General features: G+C 40.7%; 1 protein-coding gene and 1 long non-coding RNA gene across 2 annotated transcripts in view; one reads left to right on the top strand and one right to left on the bottom strand.

Annotated features, from left to right (window-relative positions):
- Positions 1 to 23,975, bottom strand: part of LOC146064147 (uncharacterized) — a 338,403-nt gene that overhangs the window by 163,640 nt on the left and 150,788 nt on the right. The gene's annotated exons all lie outside the window — the stretch shown is intronic.
- The window catches only part of LRRC1 (leucine rich repeat containing 1), a 132,292-nt gene that overhangs the window by 76,971 nt on the left and 31,346 nt on the right, over positions 1 to 23,975 (top strand). Inside the window, exons 5-10 of the mRNA XM_083177325.1 lie at positions 3,583 to 3,639; positions 4,483 to 4,546; positions 5,759 to 5,833; positions 7,663 to 7,807; positions 12,602 to 12,720; positions 22,003 to 22,086. Coding sequence (XP_083033451.1) covers positions 3,583 to 3,639; positions 4,483 to 4,546; positions 5,759 to 5,833; positions 7,663 to 7,807; positions 12,602 to 12,720; positions 22,003 to 22,086 — 544 coding nt within the window. The remainder of the gene's footprint in view (positions 1 to 3,582; positions 3,640 to 4,482; positions 4,547 to 5,758; positions 5,834 to 7,662; positions 7,808 to 12,601; positions 12,721 to 22,002; positions 22,087 to 23,975) is intronic.

Raw genomic sequence — 23,975 nt, 5'->3', positions numbered from 1 at the left:
TGGTCTCTAATGAATCTGTATGGATGTGGAGGGAGAGCTACACTTAGTACCTAGAGCATTAAAGCTTTTTATACAACAAATTGAAACCCTGTAACAAAAAGAATGAAACTGATATAGGGGGTATTCAATTAAATGCAGTAACCCAGAGCTCGACAAATTATTTTTTTAAATCTAGGAGCCAGGATGAACGTATAGGAGCCCGACAAACCAAAAGTAGGGTCAGTGCTTGCCAAAAACGTCAACCGTAATGCCTACTACACGTCACACCCATTACATATTATTCCAGATTGTCATAATGCCCATTACATGTAATGCCACACGCCTAATGCCTATTACATATTATATCACACACCGTACTGCCCATTACATGTTCTAACAAACACCAGCATGCCCATTATTATGCCACACTGTAATGCCCATTACATATAATACCACACGCAGTAATGCTTAGTACATATTATGCCATATAAGTGCCATTTACCTTCATGCTCATTCCTACCGGTTGCATGTTTGATGCCAGGGGAAGCATGTATTTTGCCAGGGGTAACTTGCCCTTTGCCAGGGGTAACATGCTGTAATTTGTGCAGCCCCTGCTTGTCCAGCTGCAAGAAGTGGTGGCATTGGTGGGGGATCAACGCACGGTGCCCCAGAGAGTGGAGGTGGGGCTGGGGGAAAGATCCCTGTATGAGAAGTAGGTAGCAGCTGTCGTCTTCACTGATCCATGTAGCTGGCGAGTCAGGAGGAGTAGCAGTTTTGCGGGGACTCTGTGTCCAGCTTCTGTCAGGGAAGGAAGGTTAGAGGTCTCGGGCAGCAAATGAATAAAGAAGTCACTGGGGATTGTTATTGGCTGCTGCATGACTCTATTTTAAAAATGGGGTCCTCACTGCCAGTGTTTTGCAATCACTGGAGGGGGGGATGGGCTGCCGCTGGCCTGACAGGAGGGGGAGACAGGTGGTCGGTCTGCTGACGACTAGATTTTACTTTCTCCCTCCCTGCAAAAAAATCTGGTCGCCAGGAAGCCGAATCTGGTTTCCATGGTGACCTGGCCCCTGGTATTTGTCGAGCCCTGCAATAACCTGTTTTCTCCTGTAACAAGTAGTCAGGTTTTATGTTTTATCTCACGTAATGTAATTTTTGGGGATAACACAGTACCTGTGCAGTTAATCTTGTTTGGTCCTTTATGTCTCCAAATATTGTGGGCTCCACTATTTATGTTCAAACCCTGAACACCACCCACTGCCCAAAAAGCCCAGCCAGCGAACATTTTCATTTCCAATTTTACTAACCATTATCAAGGAGCCACACAATTTTTTTCCCCAATTCTTCTTAATTGAATTTCAAATTGTACAGTCTATTGTCATTCTATTTGTCAGGAGTAAAAATAAACAAAACTAGGTAAAAATATTCAGGCAAAATAAATAACAATGTTTTGAAGAATCCATTGATGGGTCCTCCTACTGATAGGTCCTGTAGACCTTCCTCTGGTGGTCTTTGTGATGATTTAGGTTCTTGAGGTAAATACTGTGGCACTGTATGTTGTATATTGTCCTAGGTATCCCCTGTAACAGAGAACATAGAGGACCTGGACATACCATGGTGAATACTGATAGTAGAAGATGAATATTGTCATTCATCTTTTGTAGGGATATGGCAATTAAGCTTGACTTTGCTGCTGTCTGCCTGCAACGCTCAACCACTTGATTCAGGCTCATGGCTTCAAATGCGGTTTCTGGAACTCTGCAATCCTTATGGAACTGCCTCCAAACTTGAAACTGTGTTGCTATACAAAAGATTGGGACAATAGTATAGTTTCGAATAAGGTAGCTAGAAAGCATGGTGTAAAATATGTACACCTAGAACACATTGCTTGCTATCTGGGATACTCATCCCCACTTAGATACCCCTATAATACAATCTCACTTTCCCTGGGACATCTAGAACACATTCATGCTTCCCTAGGCACACCTAGAACAAACAATGCTCACTGATATTAATTGGAGTTGGTCTTGGAGGTGGCTCTAGATCAGGGCTGGGCAATTGCGGCCCTCCAGATGTTGATGAACTACACATCCTAGGATGCTTTGCATTAGTTTTGCTATGTGGCCATGCTGAAACTGATGCAAGGCATGCTGGGGTGTGTAGTTCATCAACATCTGGAGGGCCGCAATTGCCCAGCCCTGCTCTAGATTCAGATCATAGTCCTCAGTCTCTAGAAGACAATACAATTATGGCCCACTCCATGATGATCTCCCACAGCTGGTAGACTGGCCTGCTTGTATTTCTTCAACTGTCAAAAAACTTTTGTTATTCCATGTATATCCATCCATTATCTCTGGCATTGATGGCTGAATGCTGAATCCTCTGATTTCTGCCATCAATGGGAAACCGTTCTCCACCAGAGCCTGATGTTACTTTTTATGCTGATGTGTGCTGAATCTTACATTTGTTTCATTTTTCTAAAAAAAAATTTTTAATTTTAACATGCGCATGAGTGCTTTTAGATTAACTCCACTTTACCTGCCAGAGTAAGTCAACTTTTTTTTTTAGATTCTGATGCACTAACCCAGAGGTTCCCAAACTTTTTGGAATCATGGCACCCTAGAGCATGGGTTTTCAAACTGCGGCCCTCCAGATGTTGTGAAACTACAAATCCCAGCATGCCTTGCCACAGTTTTGCTATAAGGGAGTGTTAAAACTATGGCAAGGCATGCTGGGATTTGTAGTTTCACAACATCTGGAGGGCCACCGTTTGAAGACCCATGCCCTAGAGCAGTGGTAGCCAACCCTAGCCCTCGAGAGCTACCAACAGTTCACATTTTCCAGACAACCTAGCTGCTGCACAGCTGCACTCATTAATCACTGACACATTTTAAAAGATACACAGGTGGAGCTAATTAACTCACTTGTGATTCTGTGAGGAGACCTGCAAAACATGCACTGATGGTAGCTCTCGAGGACTAGGGTTGGCTACCCCAGTCCTAGAGTATCATTGTTTTCACAGCACATTTGCTCTATGGGAATCAGCTCACGTCCCAGGCGCCCAAATAAATAATAACTTATTTCTTTAGTTTTCATGGCACCCCTACGCAAGAGGTTTCTTTTAGAAAAATGTAGAAAAAATATTAAATTAAGTAAATTGTGTTTGTCATCCGTAGATTCAATTATGTGGTGAGAGACCTTTTCTTATGCTTGTTCACATATTTTATGATTTGAGGCACAAGCATTGGTTCTGCTTATCAGATTGACCACACATTGTTATTTATTGGTTTTGAACCACCAATCCAAGGCTCCCTTGCAATTACCTCCCTTGCCCCCCCCCCAGGGCGGATTCCATGGCACGCACTTTGGGAACCACTGAACTATCCTGACCACTCTCCATACTATTAAAATGAATGGAAGACCCATCTAGAGTTTGACAGCAAGATGAGTGACCGGTGCAATTTGTCTAAATAGATGATGCTCAGTCTGTGTTTCATATTCTTTGGCAATACATAAAACTTGTATGGTCAATTGTGGTCATGATTTTAAACTGTTTAATTATGCACTTCTTGTTATGACCCTAAATGGTTTCTTCTTTTTCAGCCTAACAAACCTTGGTTCATTAGAGTTGAGAGAGAACTTGTTGACCTATTTACCAGAGTAAGTTGATGACTGTTTATGTCTGGGGGCTGTAAACTTCTGTTTTCTAAAATTTTACATTCTAAAAGAAATATTTATGTATATATTTATTGTCTTTGTACTTGAATGCATTCAGTTAAAGTGGAACTTAATGACTAATATTATGTTAGCTGCAATATATAAGTTGTGGAACTGTCACTCCAAAGTGATTTCTGACTACATAATTCTATAGAACAGAAGCACTTATGCAAACACTGTTGGGAGTCTCATTAAAGGCCACATTCATGCAGCGACCGCTCTAAAGCTACTCCAGTACTTTTCTTTGTCTTAAATAAAGGGAATTTATGAGTACATTGGAATATAGAAGATTTATATGCATTGTTATTAAGATTGGAAAACCACAGAGTATTAAATCTAACTAATACTATATATTTTCGCATTTCTGCTCTTAGAAATATTTTATTAGTATCCATTTCAGAATACTGTACAATGAACATTAAAGTCTATTATACAGGATTTTATTTTACTAGGCTTGGGAACTCCCATTCTAGAATGGTGTACATATGTGTTGATTGTATTAACAAACTATTAGTCATAGTACATATAAGTAACACCTCTGTAAATAAAGCATTTATTGTTTTCAAAACAGTCATACACCCATGTGCCATTCATCTATACACACATAGCAGAACACACCCTTCCATTTAAATCCGTTTTGTACAGATTTTTTCATTTTGGAACGGATACAGAATTGTCTAGAGCCTGTAATACAATGTACAGTTTTTGTATAAAGACCAATGTTTTACATTTTCAATCTACAAAGTTCTGTTTTGTACTGACCCTCTGTTTTTCCTTCACTGTCAGATCCCTTGCACAGCTTCATAAATTGGAAGAGCTTGACTTAGGAAACAATGAAATATATAACTTGGTAAGGGAATTATATGGGAAATATAGTTACGCATTGTCTTGTTTGAGCAGGCACATGTTTAAAAATATAAGTCTACTACCATGATCAAGGAGAATGCTCAATAAATGTATTATTCTTATTATTATTATTCAACCTTCTTATACCCTCAACCTCTTCTTTTTTCCACTGCAGTATATTATGGAGGTCCTCTTATTCTTGGACCAACAATTTCACTTTTGAAGGGAGATTTAGTTCATGAATTGATCAATGCATTTATGCCTGCCGCCCCCTTCACGGGACTGCAGGCTTAAATGCATTGATCAATTTATGAACTAAATCCTAACATATTGCTCATTTGGATACTCTGAATCTAGACCGTTTTACATACACTGTATTGGATATTAACTAGGGATGACTAATAGTTATATCGGTTTCACTGTTGCCCCTGATGAAGTCATGGCTATGACTAAATGCAATGGGCTATCTACATTGACCGAATGACATATTCTAGCAACCCACCAAAAAAGATATTGTATCGACGTAATATAAATAAATATTTTGATGTCACTTTTTTATCAATTTTATGTATTAAATATCACTTGTGAATACAGTTGTTTTATTGAAACACCCCCTTCTCTTTCATATCCGTATCTTGGATTCTTTTTTGGCACTCCCTGTGACCCAGAAAAACTTTGCCGGTGCCTCCACAGAAATTAAATGTAGATATGCAGCGGTGTGGCACTCGTAGCCAATACAAAGCACAATAGTCAGGCCAGATAGCAACAACGTTTCAATTTATCAATTGTAACCTGAAGACAATTGATAAATTGAAACGTTGTCGCTATCTGGCCTGACTATTGTGCTTTGTATTGGCTACGAGTGCCACACCGCCGCATATCTATCTATCTATATATCTATATCTATATATTTATTATATATCGATATATTTATTATATATCGATATATTTATTATATATCGATATATTTATTATATATCGATATATTTATTATATATTTATTATATATCTATATATTTATTATATATCTATATATTTATTATATATCTATATATTTATTATATATCTATATATTTATTATATCTATATATATATATTTATTTATTATATAATTTTTTTTTTTAAATATAAGTAATACAGTAAGGTAATTTTCTTAGTGAACAATACTGAAACAAACCTTTTTTTCTTCTTTTTTTTTTCCTTTATGGCATTTCAGCCAGAATCCATTGGATCGTTACAGAGACTTAAGGACCTCTGGTTGGATGGAAATCAACTGGCAGAACTACCTCCGGTATGTTTTTATTTAGAAGAGAAACTGTCAAGGATTTGTATGGCAGCAGTTGAAATTAACCTTTTGCTTAATCCAGTAATGACAGAAGCACTTAAACATTCAACTGTGATAAAGTATTAAGGATGACACCTTTTTAATTTAGAGTGAATAAATCTTCTATAAGTAATTCTTCTCGTATGCAAATAGCTCTTGTACTACAAATGAGGGTGAAAAAATCTATTTGAGCCACAAGATATCATTAAAATATTGGCAGCGGAGATGCGTTAACTTAGCCTATACACATAATATAGCAGATGCACGGCACTTAGTTTTGAAGAAAAATACCAAGAATCCTATTGGAGAAAGAGCGCTTCCTAAATAAAATTGTTATGCGTGTTCTCTTTAGCTATCCTTTAAACTTATCACCACATTTTAAGGTTAGCTGGTCAGAGGTATTCCTTGACATGTTGGAGTTATGGTTGGCTATGCTCCAACCACTTTGCTGGACTGGACTTTACTATAGTGGGGAGGCTGGTCATTCCCATGGCTTCTGGGGGTGGGTGGCTGATGACTGCACATGCAAATAAGTTAATTCAGACTAACTTTTATTTGCGAAGACCATGAGAAAATCATGCGATGGTCAGCACCGATCAAATGATCCTCCCCCCCCCCCCCCCCTCCTTTCATGTCAGGAAAAGCCCAGCATGGCATGATGTGACCATGCCAGGCAAGTGTTTAAGCCTAAAAAACACTGGTGTTTTTCTACAAATGTAAGAGTGCTGTTCATCTTTACACAATGTCCTATTGACTTGTCCTTCTGTTGGGAAAAAAAAAGTATGGCTTATATGTCTCTGAAATCGCAAATGTATATTACCATCCCGAAACGTCGGGCACGGAGACATGTGTTACACATTAAATAATTTTTGCCGCAGCAAACCCCACACAGCCTACAGCGTTTCTACATTTCCTATAGGAATGTAACAGAAACAAATGCAATACAATTACATGAACAGTCTAGGGGGCCAAAGGGATTCAGAGCTTGAAATGACATGTTAGTTCTGTGTGATCCAGTAGTCACTTGCTCAGCTACTTTACTAATAAGGCTAGCCGTTCATCAGTACATGCAGGATGAATGCTGTACAACCATATGGAAACCTTCACCGTATAAATAGATCAAATCCATTTTTTACAACTTTCTATCCACACTCTATTTAGAAGGGATATGGTCATTAGGTCGACCAATATTAGGTTGACATGCATTGGGTCGACCACTGAAGGTCAGCACATGAAATAGGTTGACTTGGCTACGGTTAACAGGGTTGACACAAGCATTAGGTCAACATTAAGAAGGTCGACGTAAGTTTAAAAAAAAATTTGAGCCGGCATGTGCCGACAGCCGGTATTTCATTCCCTACCATTCACAAGGGCTTGGGTGAAGAATAGAATAGTGTGCCGAGGACAGCGAGCCCATGCTAAGGGAATCGGTACACTTTGTGTCCATGCCAACTATGTCGACATTCGGGACAAAAGTGAAAAACATGTCTACCTTTTGACTTCCGACCTTCCCATTGTCTATCTAATGCTTCTGTGTACCTTCCTACCCTGTTGACCTTAGCCATGTTGACCTATTTGGTGTGTCAACTTAAGCCATGTCAACCTTCAGTAGTCAATCCAATGTATGCCCACCTAATATGGGTTGACCCATACCCATTTAGAATAAGAATATTGTGGTAACATTAACAATTTTCAAAATTGCGCTTTTTACTTTTGTATTGCTTTTCAAAACATAGTATGTAGACGATACTTCTCCATATTGTTTGTTTATACCTGTGTTATTTATTGTGATACAGGAAATAGGAAGTCTGAAAAACTTGCTCTGTTTGGATGTGTCTGAGAATAAACTGGAAAGACTTCCTGAAGAGATCAGCGGTTTGACCTCATTAACGGATCTACTTGTTTCACAGAATTTAATTGAGATCTTACCTGATGGAGTTGGTAAGAACTTTATTGCATGATTTGGCTTAGTAGCTTTAAAGGTATCTTAAAACACGTGTACTTTCATCAAGCTAAGATTGTCAGCTTTTATCCAACTTTAAATATTTTCCTTATTTCAGAGTTTACTAGATACCAGTGTCTCTGGATCAGTCTGCATTGTTTAACAATATATAGGCATGAGTAGAATAAAGTTATACATCAGCTGCTAAATCTTTTTTAAACTGATCATATTACTGTAATTGTATGCCATTGTAGTAGTAGTATTTTTCCTATTCTAAGATATAATTTTTCTTTTCAAATGTCTTTTGTGGACGTGTAAAGGCCCCCATACACTATGCAATTGGGCCCGATTCAGATGGATCGGGCAGTGAAATCGGGCCAAATCGCATGTCCAGACACCCGGTCCAACCCGTTGCGCGGTCTCGTGCGCATCGGATCGAGTCGGACAGGCTGCACATAAGATTTGCTAAATCTTATGTGCAGCCGGGCAGGGGACTCAGTGAGGACGCTGGAGCAGGGAGCTGTGCTCCGGGAAGGTGGAGGGAGCAGGGTGGCGGGGACGCTGCGGGGCGGATGGCGGGGAACGCTGCTAGTAGGGCAGATGCAGCGAACGACAGTAACAGAGGCGGCAGTAACGGAGAGCAGGGCAGGGGGTGCCGGGAGCGGTCAGTGCTGGAAAAAAAAGCCCATACAATGAATGGGCAGCCTGTGATTGGTAGTGTGAATACATGTAAAGTAATACGGATGCGCTCGCCACGCTTCGGGCTCGGTGGCTCGCTGCGCTCGCCACACTATATAAAATCAACTCCACACCGATGTGGATAGTGGGGGTATGAAAAGGTCGGAGGACGCGTACCGCTGCCCCTCACGGGCTCGCTACACTCGCCACGCTTCGGGTTGGCGTTCATAGTGGGGGGAGGGGGGGGCTTTGGGGTGCATTTAACATTGTAAGCCCCCATTAGGGATATTATACAATTAAAAATCGTATAGGGGCTTATACAATTTAAAATCGCATCGGGTGTATGGCATGCGATGAGATGCAATTATATATCGTACGACTTAATATCGTGGGCGCCGTGATAGTACACAAGTACCAATTTAATTCCCCCACCTGAGAGTTACTGGTACCGTCGGAGTCACTAGTGGTAGGTTGCTCATAGGGAGAATCAGAGAACATGCCATCTTTATAACGACGCTGCTTGAATTGCCGCTTTTGAAATTGTTGTCCTCTGGAATCGCCGTGTATCACATATAGACCCTATTCTGTTTGAAATTCGAGTTTACTTTTGCCAGTTTCTGGCGCTTGAACTGGATAAGGTCTCTTTTGTACCCAGCCACCTGTTTATCAAGCTTGTCAAGCCAATTCTTTGATTGGCCATAAAAGTCTCCTTTATGTGCACCCTCAAAGGATTTAATGCGGTCATGGGCAATTTCCAATTCTCTATCACCAAAAGAATCAAGTCAAGACTGCACTTGTTTACCACCCAAATCTATTTCTTGCAGAAGGCTATGTTAAACCGGCCAATGGTTGAGGCGTTGCGCACCCAAAAACTGCGTGGAATACGCTTGCTTTTGTAATAGTCACTCAGTGTTATATACTGTGATATTGATAATCAATTGCACAATGTTTGAGCTTTAGCTCAAGTGGGTGAGTCTCATCATCATCCTCAAGTGCATGTTTGGAGAGGATGGCCTCCGCTTTAGACTATGAGAAAGGAAAACGTATTGCCTTGGTTAAGTAAAGACAAATTAATACTCCCAAGAGGTATGTATGTCCCCTACACTATACAATGATTCCGCCATAATAGGGATCACAGGATTAGTAGGTCACGTGATGTATGTATAAACAAAACTCAAATTGGTGCTTTAATAAGTCTCCGTTGTTGCCTCACCGATGAAAGAGAAAACTTGAAGTGAGCAGCACTCCTTAGCATATAGTAATCGTGGTGCCCTCCAAGGAGTATTATTTTGTCTTTACTTACCCAAGGCAATGATGCAGCCTTTTTTTCACGTCAAGCTCAGTTGTTCAACTTGTACAGTCTCAGTTGCATACAAATACACAAGTGTTACATTCCAAATTAATCAGCAGTCTCCTGGTGCATCCAAACTGTCACGTTATGACTGAAATGCATTTTTGTATAAAATAAAACAAACTATGTTATAAAAGAAACTGTGTTGCTGCAGAGATGGCGCAACAACTTGTCGACTCTACTGAATAAGTAAGCTGACTGGGGGTCCGGTAAGCGTGTTATGCACAAGGGCCTGACACACTGCACTAAGTCAGGTCCTTGTACACTACAGTACTGTAACACACACACAGCTGGACATGCTTATAGAATCTATATATATACTCTATATGCAATTAAATGGAATTCCTGGGGATAATGGACATTTTCACTGCTGAGACATAGCCGGGTATGCATATGAATCTATATGCAAGCCCGGCTATGTCTCAGCAGTGGGTCCGTCCATTACCCCCAGGAATTTCATTTTTACCTCATTTGGGGTAATTTATCCCTGTTACCACTGTTTTCAAATACCCCTACTTTCTTAGACTTGGCCTAAATCCAAAATGATGAGTACATATAGCATTCCAATAAAACTGTCCAGAAATGAATTTATAAAATATCAGAACAATATCCATATGTCACCAGTTTAAATTATAGCCACTATAAATTTCCAGCTTATAGAATGTGTCCTTTAGAACACAAAAACTAGTACCTACAGTAGCTGCCTGGTTATACAGATATGTCCTTCTACATCTTTTCTGCAGTCATGCCAAACAAACTTTTTTGCACACTATGATGTAAGATGAGAATCTTTTATTTTTTCTTTGTCTAGGACCAACTGCATTGTAGCAGCGGCACTTTATTTCAATACCGGTGTAGTTCGGTATTTAGACAATAGTCATATATCAAATTATTCAGCACAGTGTCATCATTCATCCTTGTTACATTCTGATTAAGATACACTTTCATAAAATAAAAAAAGACGCCTGATGTTAACAGTGCTGCAATAGTCCGGGAGGCTGTATACTCATGCCAGGCATCTCGCTCTGCATAGTGTATTTAGGTTAGATGTATTAGAACGCATCTCTATGTAGATCCAGGCCACAAGCATTACAGTCAAGTTTATGCAATGTAAGAGTAGTTTTAGTATCTACCCACAAGAGTAATACCCCTAAATATCAGTCGCATATTCAGTAACTTCAGTCGATTGTGTCATATTACTTATTCCATTTTATTAACACACTTTTGAAGATGGTGTGTATCTATAAATTGTCAATGAGTGTGTAGCTGTAATAAAGCAGCCCTGGAGTTTTGTTGCCACCATTTCATGATTAAATTATTTATTAATACTGTATCATTAATTAGTCTGATCTGGAAGAATAGGTTTATTGATTAGGTAAGATACCTGGCGATACACAATAAGGTGTAGGTAACATGGTACAGCTCATCAATTTTATAGTAGACTTCGCATAAACAAGGTGGATTAGGCATAAATCACTGTAAACTCTATCATTTGGATTCTTTAGTGTTTAGTATATGTAGCTGTCTATTTGATTGTCTGGTTGCTAGATTATACTATATACTAGAACACCTCTGGATCGGACAAGAAAGGGGGGTATGTGTCTGGGATTCTCAATGAATGTCATTGGAAGTGCAGCGTCTTTGCCATTTGGATTGAGCTATGGGTACTTTTGGGGAAGTATGCTAAAATTATTTTTCTCATTAATGGAAGTACTGTTGTACTGACGAATGAAGGTGCCACCAGGGGAGTGCAGTTGAGAGGGCCCATATTTAGAGGTGTGGCCAGCTGCAACAGAGGTTTGACTCTCAATTAGAGAGCATGGTCTGGGCCCCTGGTTAAATATATAAAAAACAGTGGTTTTCCGGGTGCCCCAATGGGCCAATCTGACACTGAATTTAACGAATCTAAATGCTATGAAGCTAGTATATTAATCATGCCATAGAATTGCCAAAATGGGTACTTGTTCCCTAGCACGGCGCCATGATTTTCTACGTACGGCACCATAAGGAAATCGCATCGCATGCAATTTGATCGCATGTGATGCGTTTTTTTTTTTTAATTATTGTTTTGTTTTTTATATGTCTAACTCCCCATCCCCCCCTCCCCCCCCCCACTATCCACGCCACCCCTCCGACTTTTTCATTACCTCACTATCCACAACGGCGTGGAGTTGATTTTATATAGTGTGGCGAGCCACCGAGCCCGTAGTGTGGCGAGCGGACGCAGAATCCATGTAAAGTAATCTGCAGGGCTCGCTGCACTCGCCACACTTCAGGCTTGGTGGCTCGCTGCGCTCGCCACACTATATAAAATCAACTGCACGCCGACGTGGATAGTGGGGTAATGAAAAAGTCGGACGACGCGTTCTTCGGGGTGGCGTGGATGGGGAAGGGGGAGGGGGGCATCCTATCTTTTACATGTATTCACTGACTTAGCCCATTAAAAAGATAGGATGCGATAAAAAAATCGCATCTCATCTCATTCCAATAATGGCATGCGATGCGGTTTTTTTTATCGCATCCTATCTTTTTAATGGGCTAAGTCAATGAATACATTAATGAGATAGGATGCGATAAAAAATCACATCGCATGCCACTAATGGCATGCAATGCGATTTCCTTACCCTGAATAGCCCTCTACGCAAACGGAGTAGTGGGCGCCGTGCTAGGAAACAAGTACTCCAAAAGGTTATGGATTTTCTTTACTTTATCTCTTAATCGATCATATAAAGAGGTCTCTGAAGTGCATTTTGTCTGTTGATAGGAAAACTGAGGAAGCTGTCAATACTTAAAGTGGACCAGAATCATCTCATGCAGCTGACAGAAAGTATTGGAGAATGTGAGAGCCTTACCGAACTGGTGCTTACTGAGAATCAGCTTTTGGTGAGCACATCTAACACATCATCTGCAGCTTTTCCTTTTGTAATTTTCTATAATGTACAAAATGGTCAGATTATAAATGTTTAAAACTATATTTTTTTGCTTGCATGAGGGTGCTTTTATATGTACTCCTAAACGGCCAACCAGTTAACATTTGTGTGATGAGCTATTGTGCTCTGCCGAAAACTGTAGTGCTTGTTAACATCCATGATCGATTCGCCCAGTGTCCTCTGAGGACAAGCATAGATTATGGGTCATCACTTGTGCAGCCTGCAGTTTTAGTCATTATTGACTTATTTTTGTTTTTCTTAGAATGTGAAAGGATTCTTGCCAAAAAGCGGCTTGCTTGAACTTAAGGGATAAGCAATATGCTCCCACAGTATACACTTTAAATGGTTTTATGTTTATATCTGAACTGTAATTTAGAGTTCTATTCCCAAGGTAAGCAGCATGTATATTAATATATTGGCTGGGATTTGTACTTGGCTTTCTAAATTCACATTAAAAAGCGCTGTAGAACTAAATTGAACAAAAAAATGTATGTGGTGGATGACTAATGTATTAAAAAATAGCTTGATGGACGATTTGTGGATAGTGTTATTAATTATAAATGTGTTTTACAAATTTTGCCTGTATGAGTCGTCTTTCTTGTGGTATTTGTGTTACAATGTGCATTTTTTTTTGAGAGATGGTGAATAGTGTATTGCTCTGTTCATTAAAATCACATTAAGGGGCTGATGAAGAAACCGTACTTGGTCCTGTTGTGTGTGAGAATGTGAATACATTTATATGGACTAGCAGGTGCGTAGAGATCCATGCTGGGCCCCGGTAAAGAGGAAGGGGCATGGACTAAAAATTGATGAGACCCGTTGATATTGGAACAGATTATGGTGTTGGGGGTGGGTCGACACCCACTTGATATATTACTAGATCGTGAAGCAGGCCCCTCCTCAGCTCTATTTTCTTAGTGATATTTGTGAAGATGACACTGGCCACTAAAGAGCAAAGATTACGTCACAACATGCATATTAGCTTAGCTTGTAATTCCAATGGCATTGCCTCTCTAAACTATGTTAAAATGGTCCAGTTACAATCCTGAAATGCTCCATATGGTTCTGCATTGCCTGAAATTTGCTTGGTTTTGTAGCAAGCAGGCTTATGTTCAACTGTGCAATAGGCCTAAATTGCTGAAAACACATTCTCCACTTCGCTGCATCTATTGTAGGTCTCAAAGCTTCTGCCAGTCTGTACTATCATTGGTTTATAATGTTCAGTTTTCTGACCACCAACAAACACCAGTTAGATAGAAACTCCTGCTTTGTGATGGCAGCGATTTATTGACGAAATCACATAGGCGTTGAATATGTGAGCCAACAAGTACAAGGTCTGTAATGAATACTAGCCAGGAAGTTGATTCTATTGCACACTATGCAGAAAGTGTCTGTGTGTTCATCCATTCAGACATTCAAGTTAAACTGGGTACACACTTGAGTGATGGATATCTGTTATGACATCGTAACGAATGCCCATCAGCAGAGGTTGCATGTACATGCTCACACAATGTCAATGAATGTTTTCATAATGATCCATCCTTAAATTAGAATACAACAGGTCCCTAGCATTTTCTGATCAAATAGCACATCAAACCAAGCTTCCATTGCTAGTGACTATGGGAGCTTGCAATCACCAGTACGCACTGAGTGATTGAGGCGGTATGTCAGTATAAAATGGTATATTGTACCAACATTGCTCCAATGTGTACCCATGTTTACGTTTTTTGTACATAGAATATACCGCACTAGTATGTACAGCTATATATTGATTTATTTACCATTCTATATGTAGCGCACACATAATCCACAGCACTTCACAAATAATATTTGGCCAGTCTCTGCCCCAGTAGATCTTACAGTCTGTATTCCCTATCTTGTACCCTAGACGTAAACACTAGGGTTCATTTTTTGTCTTAACACAATTGACCAGATTTGTTTTTAGATTACTAAAATGTAATTTTATCTTAGTAACATTGATTGCAGAATGCATTCTCTATTTTATTCATGAAGAAAAGCATAAATAATGGATATATCCCAGGCCCTTTGAAAAATGTATTCTCTTGACCCAAACTCTCAAAAACACCACTAAACAAAGCTTATAGGTTTTTTGAACATGTCCTTGGAGATGTCCCTGAAAAGGTCGTTGGTATGGCATTGGTCTGTTTTTGACAAACTTTTTGCTCTAATGGCAATTCTAGTCTAAAAGTTGCATAGCTTAACTTTGGGTGCACCTTTACAATATCCAAGAACATGAGTGTAACAATATCACAAGTCTGTATATGGTAGCGTAAATTAGATCATATCTTGTACTTTAAGTGTGTACTTGCACTTCATGTTTTTTCGAGTGTTACTTTGTAGTAGCTTTATGTATAACTTTTGTGAAACAATCTTTTACACTTCTTTTTATTTCTGTTTTAATTTCTATTTCTATTGTGTACAGAACCCTCTGATAGCTGTATCTAACTTTCAATCCTATCCGACATGATGTATAAGAATTATTTACAGGAACCATAATAAGGCCAGGATTCAGTGGTAGATTACCACATTGAGACCCCAGGGCTAATTCGCCACAAAGCTATAAGTGATCAGAGATTTATTTCTTCACCTTCCTCAGCGGGTCAAATAAATCTACAATAACCAGCAGTTTAATGCTTCCTTAAACCCTGTTAACACATAAATCTGTAAAGTTATCATGGATTATGTGTGTTAAATGCCTGTTAAAACATTAAATTACCAAGTGTTAAAAAGCAAAGGCCGCTACTTAGCAAAACAGACACATACCTGGAGTGCATCACCGATGAGTCTATACTTTTTACTAGTGTTCCCTCTAGAAATTGTGCCGGGCAGGGCGCCGGGGGGCGGGCCAGTGCAGCCGACGGCACACTTGTGGGCGGTCCCGGACCGCCGATGTCACTAAAGTGGGCGGGCCCGCCCGCACTGAAGATGCTGGGGGAAGGTGCCTTGATGCCGGGGAAGTGCCGGGCATCGCCGTCTAAGGCGGCGCTGGGCTTCCCCGTGCAAGGAGTCGGGCAGGCACCAGGCTGTTTTAGCGGGGCGCTGCTAGAGGGGCAGGGCGCATTTTGCCCTTTAAAAAACGGGCAGGGTGCAGCTAAAACAGCCTAGCGGGAACACTATTTTACTCTATCAATGATTTATGCATGACCTCAAAAATGTTTAGTTTAAAATATTTTGATTTTCCTCTTTTCCCCTTTGCGTGATCACATCAGATGAAACCACGCCAGGCTGGACATTCCCTGACGTGCTGCGCACCTGGATCAGAAGATCAAGGGTGAATATATCTGTGTGAAATGCAAATGGGTGCTTGCCTTGGAAGCCCAGCTCTCTGGTCTAAGGCAAACCATCACAAGACTGAGGGGCATTGCCAAATTGGAAGATCGCTTCCATCTCATGGTGGAGGCCTTTATGAAGGGGTATTAGTACCAGTTGTCGTGGAGGAGCCAGCTATCTGGGTAACAGTCAAAAGGAGAGGAAGAGACAGGCCGGTACTTGTTTCCTAGAACGGCGCCCATCGCGGGCATCGCATGTACATCGTATGCCATTATAATGGCATGCGATGCGACCGATGCGATGGCCGCGATTTTACATAGAAACGCATGGTGAAATGTAAATCGCGTCGGTCGCATCGCATGCGGCCAAAAAATCGCATGCGGTGCGACCGACGCGATTACCGATTTTACATAGGGAACAATGTTAAATGGCCCAATTGACCCGATTTCGCATAGGGAACAATGTTAAATGGCCCACAGACCCCAAATAGCCACCCTGAAGTGTGAAATGGCCCCCCAATTGTTAACGCCACCCCACGATCAACGTCAACCCGAAGCATGGCGAGCGCAGCGGTACGCGTCCTCCGACCTTTTCATACCCCCACTATCCACGTCGGCGTGGAGTTGAGAATAGAAAGTGTGGCGAGCGCACCGAGCCCGAAGCGTGGCGAGCGGATGCGGATACCTGTGAAGCCCGCGAGGGGACGCGTATAGCTGTGAAGTATCCGCCACGCTTCGGGCTCGGTGGCTTGCTACACTTTCTATTCTCAACTCCACGCCGACGTGGATAGTGGGGGTATGAAAAGGTCGGAGGATGCGTACCGCCGCCCCTCGCGGGCTCGCTGCGCTCGCCATGCTTCGGGTTGACGTTGATCGTGGGGTGGCGTTAACAATTGGGGGGCCATTTCACACTTCAGGGTGGCTATTTGGGGTCTGTGGGCCATTTAACATTGTTCCCTATGTGAAATCGGGTCAATTGGGCCATTTAACATTGTTCCCTATGTAAAATCGCGGTAATCGCGTCGGTCGCATCGCATGCGATTTTTTGGCCGCATGCGATGCGACTGCCGTGATTTTTTTCCTTGCGATGCCTAAGATCAATATCGTGGACGCCGTTCTAGGAAACAAGTACCGACAGGCCAGTGCTGACTTAACAAATCCCAGTAGATTCACCAGAATGGTTGAAGCTACTGTGGATAGTACAGTATCTTGATACTGGTGGGGCGAGGTGTGTCCAACTTCTATAGCAGCCAGGGGACTGGCGCATTGGGCTTAGTGGGGGACAAGGAATCTCAAACTCCAAGGCAGATTGTGGGGGTAAGAGATTCTATAATTTGAAAGGCAGACCAGGCAATCTGCTACCGGGACCGCAATTGCCATTCAGTCTGTTGTCGTCTTTGTGCTCTGGTATGGCATATTGTGGACCGGGTAGACTGATCCCTGGGTGGGGCTGGAAAAGACTTAGAGTTCATGGTGCATGTTGGTAGAGGCAGGTGGATTGTTCCTAAAAACAATTTCAGGGGTCTAGAACACCATGAGGAGGGGGCAACTTTGCTGAGGGACAGGATTGTTACAACATTTGAGGAGTCTAAACTAAACTAGACCTAGGGGGAGGGGTTACAGGTGGCAACTATGGACTAGAAGGACAGAGCAGTGAGGAACTGGGTTTTAACAGAATGGAGGGTGTAGATGAACTAGAATTCGTAAGGAATCAGCAACACAAACACAAAACAAACAAAAAAAACCCTTGCTTTGGGAAAAGAGGGCAAAAAATTGAAATGCTTACTGGCCAGTGCAAGCCGCCTGGCAGGTAAGATGGGTGAGCTTGAAACTTTTGGCCTCAAGGGACCACCACAATATAATTGGTATAACAGGGACGTGGTGCAGGAGACGCTGAACGCATAGCCACTGAAAGCAAAACCGATCCAATGAATTTTTTCAAATACATAAATAGTAAATGAATAATAAAAGAGAACATAGGCTACTTAGCCAATATTAAAGGAAATAGCTTTACTGAGGATAAGGACAAAGCAGGACTGGTAAATACAGCTCATCTGTCTTTAGTATGGAGGAGCAGACATGAAACCCACAGGCACCATACATGGGATAAACTCACTAGAACTTACTATTGAATTCACTAAAGAAGAGATCAAAAAGAGGCCCTGCAAAATCAAAACAAACTACCAGGTCCGGATGGGATTCATCCTAGGTTTCTAATGGAATTGAGGGAGGAATTGGCAAACCCTCTGTATTAAGTTTTTCGATAAATCATTTTCATCTTGTATGGTGCCAAAAGACTGGAAAATAGCAGAAGTAGTACCAATATTCAAAAATGGTAAAAGGGATGACCCTGCAAATTTTATGCCTGTGAGCTTAACATCAAAGTGGTGACCTTTTTTGATGGAATTTTAAAGGATAAATCCAAAACATTTAGAGATGCTTAGTATAATCCATAATAACCAACATGGGTTTGTAAAAAAATAAATAAAATATCGCTCATACCATTCATACCTAATAAGCTTTTACAAGGAGTCAGCCAGAACCTAGGTAATTAAAATGCTGTAGATCTGGTCTTCCTCGATTTTGCGAAGGCCTTCTATACTGTGCCACATAAGAGGTTGATCATTAAAATAGAGGAATTGGGAATATGGGTAAATATTTGTTGATGGGTAAGAAACTTGCTGCAGTATAGAGAACAGAAACATTAGATTCACTGTTGATAAATGTAAGTTTGTGCATCTTTGGAGACATAACCAGTGTGCTACTTAAAATCTAAATGGGGTAGAATTGGGTAAATAAGATTTGGAAAAGGATATAGGACTCCAAATTGACAATACACTGGCGTGCAGTGCTCAGTGTCATGTACCAGCCAATAGTAGGCCCACAAGGTACTAGCCTGCATAAAAAGGGTCATGAGAGCTAGGGACACTGAAATAATTATTCCACTGTACAAGGCACTGGTTAGACATTATCCAGAATTTGGAGTACAATTGTGGGCTCCTCACTACAAAAAGGACATAATAAAACTGGAAAAATTCCAGAGAAGGGCAACCAAGCTAATAAAAGGGTTGCAGTCATTAAGATATGAGGACAGATTAGCCTAATTTGGAATGTTTATGGGGAGACATGCTTAACCTGTACAAATATATCCTGGAACAATATAATGAACTGTCAGATACCCTATTTACTTTAAGGTTGGAGCCTAGGTCATGTGGGCATGCGCTCAGATTAGAGGAGAGACTATTCGTACCCTCCAAAGGTTATGGTCAGGGCAGTGAATGTATGGAACTATCTTCCAGAAGAAATGGAGTCCGCAAACACAATAAATGCATTTAAATTAAGGTTGGACAAGTATTTAACCACTTGACTGGCAGCTGCAAAGGGGGTGCTCAGCTACGCTGCCGCAGCGGGCTGTCCCGGAAAATTTCCACTATGTAGTAGGTGCCCGCCAGTGGTGCCTCCATTGGAGCACTACCAGTCCCTCTTCTCCGGCGATCATACGCCGGAGCTCCCCCGCAGCCAGCCGCCAATCACATACTGTAGTGACATAGGCGTCAGGCTCGGGGATGTTCGGGGCGGCTCAGGGAGACTCTGGAGAGTTCAGGCACCCGAGTCCTCCCGAGCCGCCGCGAAACATCCCAGAGCATGTGTGATGACTGACAGCTGGCTGGGCCAGCAGCGGCAGGGGAGCTCCGGCGTACTAACGCCAGAGTGAAGGTGAGGGGGGCGTCGGCGGCTTCCTATAATCTGTGGTGGGTTTTGCCCTGGTAGGTGTGTCCTGCCCCAGCAAAACCCACCACTCAAGGCGTTAATGGATAAAATATCCAGGGGTACTCAAAGTAAAAAGTTCAAAAAGGGATTTAATGTCTAGACAACACACTCTAGGGTCCTGTAAAAGGTTGAATTTGATGGACGGAAGTCTTCTTTTAACCTTAAACAACTGTTACCCTGCACCCTAACCTATTGCTGCAGACATGGGGAAATGTGATAGAAGACATTTTTTCCTGCCTAAGGTGCATCTGCTTAAAGCTGTAAGTTTGCAATGTTCTGGTTATTGATGGTCCTGTATCATAACCATCAATGTTTAACCAATGTTCATTAAATAAATATTGTTTTATTTATAAATAAAATGGTCTTTTTGTAAAGAAATATATTTGCCAGTTAATTGGCAACCTCTAATCATACATCAGTCTCTATAAAAAAAAAAAGTGTTTTAATTGTGTACCCTAAACAAACACTCAAATCACAAATGCCTATAGAAATACATTTATATATAGCAATATAGAGACCTCTTCTAAATAAGAGTAGTCAATAGTGAGTAACTAGTACCTGTGTATGAAATAGGTTTTAGGCAGAAATAGGTAAATCCCTGAAGTGGCATCAGTAGAACAATGGATTAAATAAGTCTCACTAATGTTAGTCTATAACTTGCTAATACATTTACAAGTAGTCGTCCCCCCCCCCCCCCCCCCCCCCCCCCCACACACACACACACACACACAATTAGGATTCAAGCTGGAACAAGATGCTCATTTTTTGTAATAAAATCTGAGTGTTTAGGAGAGATCTCACATTTATCATATGCATGTAAATTGAGCAGGTTACTTGTAAAAGTATACTGTCAAATGTATTTGTTCCACTATGCTACTTTCATTTGTAAGCTATTAAGTTGTCCTTACAGTGCTTTTGCTTGGGATGTCAGAGTAATTTGCACTGACAGAAATCTGTTCTTTCTTTGTGCAGCATACAGCCTTTCAGATGTTTTTTAAGGGTACAATGTCATTGGGAATTTTCTATTACTAAAATACATAGAACAAATAAAATAAAATTTGAATAGTTGATATTGATGTAAATGTTGATAGCTCTATTTTTTTATCTTTTATTTTTAAGGCATCACAAAGTGTCTGCATCACTGTACAAAGAATATACATAATAACTGTGTGATATGTTTAGTTACATTGTATTCTACTTCTATCTAGGAACAACACCATTAAAAAAAACAGACTAGGAGTGGGTAGTGCAATTTACTATAGCTTGTAGCACATGTGGTGGTATGCTACATGGAAGGGTAGGCAGTTTAACACTTTGCTCCATATCGTAGATTGCAAACTAAGGGAAGTGTGAACAGTTGCATGGTGAACTGGGAGGGGTAAGTGGATAATTAAGAGGTGGGTTGGTAGGTTTTAATGAAAAGTTGGGTTTTGCTTACTTGTTTGAAGCTGGCAAGAATTGTTGACAAACTGAGAAAAATAGGGAATTGACCAAAGGTGCAGCAAACCAAGCGGCTGCTTGTATAAATCAACAACCATTAAATTCTCCCAAAAGGTAAAACTCCACAAGCAAATAACCCACAAGTGGGCGCTATGCTAGAATTCAAAGAGTGTAGTCCTTTATATAGTGGACAAGCTCCTCAATGATGTTCATATGATGTCAAGGTTTATAATTCTAGTATTCTAATGATGTTCATACATGTAAAAGAGAAAAAAGAACTTACATATATTTAGGGATATAGTGAACACCAAAGTTGAGTGGCACGTTTAGCATATACGTCACATCTCCATATGCATAACTGTTCTCAAGTTAGATTCAAATTAAAGAATGCTAAGTTTGTGCTATGTAACATGAGATGTGCAATGTACTCTATTCATTTTGTTCCAATTATTAAACACTTACATCTTGTTTTTGAATTTGTTTGCAATTGTTGTAGAGCAAACTACAGACCTTTTTGTAATGGTGTCGCTCACCTTTTCCTGGTCTTGGTTGGCAAAGCTGTATAGTTTTAAGATGTTTGTAAATGCCATGTGTGCGAAGTATGTCCAAGGAAAATTTAGATACGGTTTAAAACCACATCTTAGATTTTGCTCTCTGTTGGCCTGTTACAGTGTAACCGTATTCTACAGTCCAAAACACATGATTTATGCGTACGATTTGTTTCCTGTCCACAGATTCTGCCAAGAAGCATTGGGAAATTAAAGAAGCTGAACAATTTGAACATTGATCGGAATAAATTAATGTCTTTGCCAAAAGAGGTGAGTGAAAAATAAAGTGCAGTAACAGAAGTCAGAAAACATGTTGTAAATGCGCACTATGTTTCTACCTAATTTACTGCCTTAATATCTAGAAGTTTTGTCAGAGCAGTTATGTGAATTGTTGAATGTCAGACGCTTGGGATACTTACACTATGTGGACACCCATGCATAACACCCAACATTTTGCTTCTTGCACATCTCATTCCAAAACCAATTATGTTGTTGGTCACCCCTTTACTGCTAGAACAGTCTCCACTCTTGTGTGAAGGTTTTCCTCTAAGTTTTGAGAACTGAATGCAGGGATTTGCATCTAAGACCAATTAGTGAGGTCAGGCATATATGTTAGTTGATAAGTCCTGGCTTGCAGTCTACATTATAACTCCTCCCAAAGAAGTTCACTGGGATTTTAACCAGGTATCTGATCCACATAAAACATCCAATATGGTTTGTAGAGTTTGAAGTTGGCATTTTTAGCAGATATTTTGCACATCTCTCACAGATGTTGGCACTCAAAGGGTTAATCTGGCCATACACTTTATGTCCACCCATCTAGATGGTTGGAATGAAAATGTGGTAAATGTACAGATGTAGCCTGCTACATCTTTGCAGGGGCTTAATATATATATTTTTAGAGTATTCCTCGTGCACTCCAAAAGGGGTGCTGCTTATGGGTAGACCTTTCAAGCCTAATCTTCAAGGCTTTTTTGCTAATATAGAAAACAAGAATGGGGGGCAGTGAACCCAATATAACGCTTCCCTATTATGGACACCCAGTGTAATAATATAAAGATGATACTTCCTTTTTACTGTACTTCTGTTGGTGACTGTCATTCTTTTGTTGCCTCTGTGTGTACTCCAATTCTCCAAGTTACAGCATATGTGAATAAAACAAATGATGACAAAACAACAATGTGTATCTGCCGGTTTCCTTTGTTTGGTAAATAGGTACGTATGCTGAAAGTGCACACCTCACTAACGCACCGTGATTACGGGTATGACACCCACACTACTATCTTAAAGATACCTTTATATGTGCAATCAGATTTTTTATTGTGTAAGTGAGGTGCGCACTTTCAGCATACGTACCTACTAACCAAACAAAGGAAACCGGCAGATATACACATTGTTGTTTTGTCATCATTTGTTTTATTCACATATGCTGTAACTTGGATAATTGGAGTACACATAGAGGCAACAAAAGAATGACAGTCACCAACAAAAGTACATTGCTAGATTTTTATCCCATCTAGCCAACAAGTTGGTTGATAGGATAGAAAATCTTTGTATGTCCATCTTTTAGTGATTTCTGCTTTACTTTTCTATTTTATGTCTCCAGTGGTGAATATATTGAACTTGTATGCTAGCAAACATCAGCCAGACCCTGTACCCTTCTCTAAATATGTTGCAAATGCCTTCACACGGATGGTCTGGTCTGATTCTTTTCTGTATGTTACAGGCTATAATAGACCTGCAAGCTGGTATCACCACAAACCAGAATGGAGCTTAAAGATTCTTTCTGGTTAGAAAATGCTGGTTTAGTGCTAGGCCCCCAAATAACCTCCCTCCTTTTTTTCTTTTATACCACCCAGTATTGGGAACATTTACTGAAATGACAGCAGCAGTTAAACCCCATACACACAGCCCTTCTTGGCAATACCTTTAAAAAAAAAAAATGGGTAGAGGCTCTGCTCATTATCATGCTCATTATTACCGATGTGTGGGAGCTCATACGGTTAATAACACCTCCCATCAATTTTAGCTATGTAGCCAATGCCCCACTTGTTCATCGGAGCCCCAGAGACATCACTGAATGATATGTTCATTGTGTATGCACAATATCATCCACTTGTGGGACTGCCTATATCCTTAAGGATATGGGCGGTCCCGCA

Source organism: Crinia signifera, chromosome 3 (assembly GCF_055691185.1).
Source record: "Crinia signifera chromosome 3, ASM5569118v1, whole genome shotgun sequence".
Lineage (NCBI taxonomy): Eukaryota > Metazoa > Chordata > Amphibia > Anura > Myobatrachidae > Crinia > Crinia signifera.
This window is presented reverse-complemented; position numbering and strand designations above follow the sequence as displayed.